The 6,330-nt window shown below is 39.0% G+C and overlaps 1 protein-coding gene across 1 annotated transcript; it reads left to right on the top strand.

Annotated features, from left to right (window-relative positions):
* The first annotated feature begins 795 nt into the window (after window positions 1–795).
* Window positions 796–6,330, top strand: LOC142222573 (uncharacterized). Its single transcript, XM_075292789.1, has 3 exons — window positions 796–3,450; window positions 3,946–5,401; window positions 5,522–6,330. The coding sequence occupies exons 1-3, from the start codon at window positions 796–798 to the stop codon at window positions 6,328–6,330; spliced, it is 4,920 nt and encodes a 1,639-aa protein (XP_075148904.1).

Genomic DNA, 6,330 nt, shown 5'->3' on the forward strand with positions numbered 1-6,330 from the left:
AAGGGACCTCCTTTTTAAGCCGTTCTTGGTTGATGTTGCTGAGTATTCATAATCTGCGGCCGACATGCTTGTCTGCCTAGGGCTTCATAGCTGTCCTTAGGACATTTTTCGACAACGTTCGGCAGTTATTTTGACCTCTACGGTTCATGAGTGGGGAGCGACTATCGGCCGTTATGACGGCCAAAATCATTTTCTACGGCGACGCTTGAGTTCTGGGATTAATCGCATTTTCATCTGACCTCATCCTCAAGTTAATTCGATTGTACGGTGCAGTCATAGTCGCTGTTGGCAATCAAACCAAAAAATATTGCATACAGTACTTCCTATTGCTCTCATCATTTCCTATCGTTAGCACAACTCTCATTACTGGCTATAGAATTACAATAACACATCTAATATGCAAATATTCGTTGACTTTTGTATACCAACTTCACTCATAACTGTTTCAAAATGTTTTTCTACTTTTTTTGTCTTTTTGCCCTTGCCGCTTTGCATGAAGTATTACTGCATTCTTTCTTGTTAGTTGCGTAAGAACCTTTGAATAAACCAATTGATTCGAAAATATTTTTGTACAATTTTTTATTTGGAAAATTTTGGGAGAAGTCTGCAAAAAGGCTTGCAGATTTAAACATTGGTGACCCCGACGTGATCACAAAGCATCACAGTCTTCTATTTAATATCAATTCGGATATTAAAACGTCATTTTTTCCCAAAAACTATAACAATTTCGTTTGTGCAAAAATTACATTTTGATCATATTTCGTGGCCACAAGAATTGTTCTAAAATCAGCTAAAATGCCTGAAGGCGACAACTCATCACAAACTGAAAGGGAATCTGAGGTATCCAAATTCAAGAGAAAAGTGGAGGCTCTTCAAAAGCAATTAACTATGTTAAAACTCTCGCTAACCAATGAACGTTTGGCAGTAATGGATGCCACGGACATTTCTGTACGCCTAGATTATGTAGAGGGCCTGCATGCCACTTTCGAGAGTGCACAAGCAGCTCTTATTGCATCTGAAAGTAGTGATGATGATATTGGCTTTATATTTCTTACACAATTTTTCGAGGTTAAGGCAAATTTATCAAGGTGCATGGCTAATAAAAGGAATCCTCAACTTTCGTCAACAGTTCGTCAATTTTCGATGGAGGAAAGTTTCTCTCAACGCAAACTTCGTTTGCCAGAACTCAAAATTCCACAATTTAATGGGTCTTATACAGATTGGCCAGGATTTTTTGCCATGTTTAAGACGGTAATTGATAATGATGGCGATTTGAGTAAAATCGAAAAATTTCAGCATCTTCGCGTAAGTGTGTGCGGTCCCGCTTTAGACACAATTTCATCTCTGGACCTTACAGAAGAGAACTACGACAAGGCTCTTGAACTTCTTAAAACCAGATTTGATAATAAATTATTAAATTTCCAGATGCATATTAGGGAGATTTTTGGTCTAAAGGTGGTTGATAAGGGATCAGCCGCAGGTCTTCGTCAGTTGAGCGATAAGCTGAATTCTCATATGAGAGCTTTACAAACGTTATGTAAACCGGAGGAGCTTGCCGACGGCTTTTTGATATATCTGGTTACTTCGAAGTTGGATGCTAATTCTCAAGCAAAATGGGAAGAAGACTTACCGGTAAACACTTTACCAAAATGGTGTTCAATGGCTTCATTTTTGGAACGGAGGTGTAGAATGCTAGAAAATTTAGAGAGCTCCATGTGTATACAAAATTCCAAACAACAGGTGAGCAAAAAATTTAATTCTTCTGGTCGTAATGCGCTTGTCACTTCAACATCCCCAACAAATTGCGCATTGTGTGACATTCAAGGTCATTTTATCACTAATTGTCCAAGCTTCGAAAAACTTCAGCCGCTGGCACGATTCAAGGAGGCCAAAAGGCTGCATCTCTGTTTAAATTGTTTAAAAAAAGGCCACATGACGAAGAAATGTAAATCACGACCATGCCAACATTGTTCATCAAAACATCACTCTCTCTTGCATATTGAAAATGCTACTAATTCTCCTATGTCATATACAGTCTTTTCTTCAGCAGATGAAATTACATCGCCATCAGCGCAATCTGCGCTTGTGTCATCATCGTCTTCATGCTCCGCTCCCTCAGACACGCTATCAAGTACGAGTATATTATTGGCCACAGCAATCATTATGGTAAAGAATCGATATGGAACTATGATGCCTTTTCGCGCAATTTTAGATTCTGCATCACAGCTGAATTTTATTACATATCGAGCTGCAAATATGCTACAGCTAAAGGTAAATAAATCTACAGTCACCATCTCTGGTATTGGGGACGGATGTTTCGTGGCAGACAAATCGGTAAATCTATCCATCAAGTCTTGCCACGGGGATTATTCAACTTCTTTCACAGCAGTTGTCGTACCTACCATAACTGATTACCAACCCAATTTAAATTTAAACGTAAGTAGTTGGAAAATTCCCCAAAACGTAAAGCTTGCCGATCCTAACTTTTGGCAACGAGGCCGTATGGATATACTTATTGGAGCAGGCCTATTTTTTGAATTAATGTGTGTTGGACAAATTCGATTGGGCAACAGTTTGCCGGTGCTGCAAAAAACACATTTTGGATGGGTTGTTTCAGGCGGAGTTACAAATTCGTCTAAATATTCATCCCTAGCTGTTGTTTCTAAATGCGACAATAATGAATGTTTGGAAAAAGTACTAAAAAGTTTCTGGAATGTAGAAAATAATTTCGAAGATATTCCCCTTATAAATCAAGAAGATGCCTTTTGTGAAGACTATTTTCAGCAAACTACTGTTCGCTTACATACGGGAGAATATTCTGTACGATTGCCAAAAAGAGAAAATCTTTGTGATCTTGGAAAATCATATGAACATGCTTTGCAGCGTTTTAGAGGACTGGAGAAGAAATTAAACAGGCAACCAGAATTGAAAAAACAATATGTTCAATTCATGAATGAGTATTCTGCTTTAAAACATATGTCCCAAGTTCCAACACTACCTAAAAATTCTCTGGTTTATTTTCTGCCTCACCACTGTGTTTTAAAAGAGCACAGTACAACAACAAAGCTGCGAGTTGTGTTTGATGGGTCTGCAAAGACAACAACAGGAGTATCATTAAATGACGTGCTCTTTGTAGGTCCCACCATTCAACAAAAATTATTCCACACATTGCTGCGTTTTCGGTTATTCAAAATAGCTCTGAGTGGGGACATTTCAAAAATGTACCGATGCGTACGAATGAGCGATCCGGATAATTATTTACAATGTATTTTGTGGAGAAGTGATCCGGCCGACGATATTAAGATTTATAAATTAGACACGGTCACTTATGGGACAAAGCCTGCGGCATTTTTGGCCATGCATCAACTTTCGTTTGATGAAGAAAAATCACATCCATTAGGATCTCAAATAATAAGAAGAGATTTTTATGGGAGCCATCGTGGTGCAATGGTTAGCATGCCCGCCTTGCATACACAAGGTCGTGGGTTCGATTCCTGCTACGACCGAACACCAAAATGTTTTTCAGCGGTGGATTATCCCACCTCAGTAATGCTGGTGACATTTCTGAAGGTTTCAAAGCTTCTCTAAATGGTTTCACTGCAATGTGGAACGCCGTTCGGACTCGGCTATAAAAAGGAGGTCCCTCGTCATTGAGCTTAACATGGAATCGGGCAGCACTCAGTGATAAGAGAGAAGTTCACCAATGTGGTATCACAATGGACTGAATAGTCTAAGTGAGCCTGATACATCGGGCTGCCACCTAACCTAACCTAACCTAACCTATGTTGACGACCTAATTTCTGGTGGCAGCTCAATAAAAGAAGTGAATGAAATTCGAAAGCAAGTGATGGAATTACTAGCAAAGGGAAATTTTAAAATTCGGAAGTGGTGTTCAAACGACCCAGTACAGTATTGAAAGAAATCCCGTCATCCGATTGCGAGCAGTTCCTAAAATTTCATGATGGTACTGACATAACTAAAACGTTAGGTCTGATGTGGGATCCAAAAAGTGACAATTTTATCTTTTCATTCACTCCGATGACAGAAGCTAAAACGGTGACAAAACGAACAATTTTATCATCGATTGCCAGAATTTATGACCCCTTGGGTCTTATTGGACCTGTAATCACGAAAGCCAAAATCATCATGCAAACATTATGGAAACATGATTTAAATTGGGATGAGAGCTTGCCACAAGAGCTTCATTCATCATGGTTACATTTTTTATCTCAATTTTCCCTTCTTCATAAATTTATGTTCCCTCGATTCGTTTCAGCACTGAATTCATCTGTGCAAATCCATGCTTTTTGTGATGCCAGTCTCTCAGCATACGGGGCTTGTGTTTACGTGAGAGCAGAGTGCGAAGGAGAAATTACCACCCACTTGTTGTGTTCTAAATCCCGAGTTGCGCCACTTAAAGTGCTCACCGTGCCAAAGTTGGAGTTGTCGGCAGCTGCGCTGTTAGCAGATTTATTGGAGAGCATTTCAAAAACACTACCAACTAACATCGAATATCATTGCTGGTCGGATTCAATGGTTACGTTGTCTTGGCTACGCGAACACCCATCAAACTTTAACGTATTTGTTTCGAATCGGGTAAGTCGAATACAAAGCATAACAGAATCAATGAGATGGCACTATGTACCAACTGCCCTAAATCCATCGGACATTTTGTCAAGGGGAGCCAGTCCCGAAGAACTTTTAAAATCAAATTTATGGAAATATGGACCAGATTTTTTACGTAAAAGCCCATCTAATTGGCCCCATCAATTAAATTTTATTTCGGAATTGCCAGAGCGTCGCCGCATCGTATTGGCCACATCATCAATTGTTGATTTGTCACTAAATTGTAAATTTTACAATTCATTTTCAAAGATGCAAAGAATATTCAGTTATGTGTATCGTTTCATCAACAAAGGGTCATCCAAAAATAAAACAAACTATGATAATTCAACAATAGACGACATAAAAATGGGCACCCATCTTCTAATAAGAAATATTCAACGTATTTATTTTGCTAATGAATACAAATCGCTTTTATCAAATTCGAATGTACTACCATCAAGTAAACTATTTTCACTTGCGCCAATATTGGACTCGTTCGGCTTGATTCGTGTCGGTGGTCGACTGGAAAATTCTTTTCTTGATTTTGATGCCAGGCATCCGATAATTTTACCTAAAAATCACCCAATAACTAAATCAATGATTTTATATTTTCATGAGAAGTGTTTGCATGCTGGACCACAGTGTCTCCTCGCAGCTATAAGACAACAATATTGGCCACTAGGCGGACGAAAAATAGTAAGTTCTGTAATCTCCAAATGTGTCAGATGCTTTCGTCTAAAACCCAAACTTTCCGAACATATTATGGGTAATTTGCCGCAAGATCGAGTACGAGCCAGTAAGCCATTTCACACAACGGGAATCGATTTTTGCGGTCCATTATTTTATAAAACCGATGTTCGAAATAGGCCCCCAGTAAAGACCTACATATGTATTTTTATCTGTTTTTCAACAAAAGCTTGTCATATGGAGCTTGTCCAAGATTTGTCAACTCCTGCGTTTTTAATGGCCCTGAAAAGGTTTATTTCTTTACGGGGAAAGCCTAGAAGTATTTGGTCCGACAATGCGACCAACTTTGTGGGGGCAAAAAATGAGCTCGCAGAACTAAAAGGATTATTTTTTGACCAGTCAAATATTGATATGATAAACCGACAATGCATAGACGATGGAATTGAATGGAAATTTATCCCGCCGAGATCGCCGCACTTTGGGGGCCTCTGGGAAGCGGCGGTCAAAACTGTAAAGTACCATTTCTATCGAGTTGCTGGAATATCGATATTAACATTTGATGAGATGAGGACTTTAGTATACCAGATATCAGCAATTCTTAATTCCAGACCTTTATGTCCATTGTCAGAGAATCCTAATGACCTCGAAGTTTTGACACCAGCGCATTTTTTAGTCGGCGGACCACTTGTAGCTTTCGCTGAACCTGATTTAACCGATTTAAATATAAACATATTGAACAGGTGGCAAAAAGTTTCATTCATGCAACAAACCTTTTGGAAGAAGTGGCACTCTTCGTATCTTTCTCTGTTACAAGAGAGATCTAAATGGCGAGCAACTACTACTAATTTAACTCAAGGAGATATGGTTCTAATAAAAGATGAAAACTTACCACCACTAAAGTGGCAACTTGGCCGAGTTTCAGAACTAATTCATGGAAAAGATGGTACAGCAAGAGTCGCAGTAATAAAAACCAGCACTGGTGAATGTAAACGAGCTGTAACAAAATTGGCAGTTTTACCTATTGAAAGAGAGAGTTGA

Source organism: Haematobia irritans, chromosome 1 (assembly GCF_050003625.1).
Source record: "Haematobia irritans isolate KBUSLIRL chromosome 1, ASM5000362v1, whole genome shotgun sequence".
In the NCBI taxonomy this organism is placed as follows: Eukaryota; Metazoa; Arthropoda; class Insecta; order Diptera; family Muscidae; genus Haematobia; species Haematobia irritans.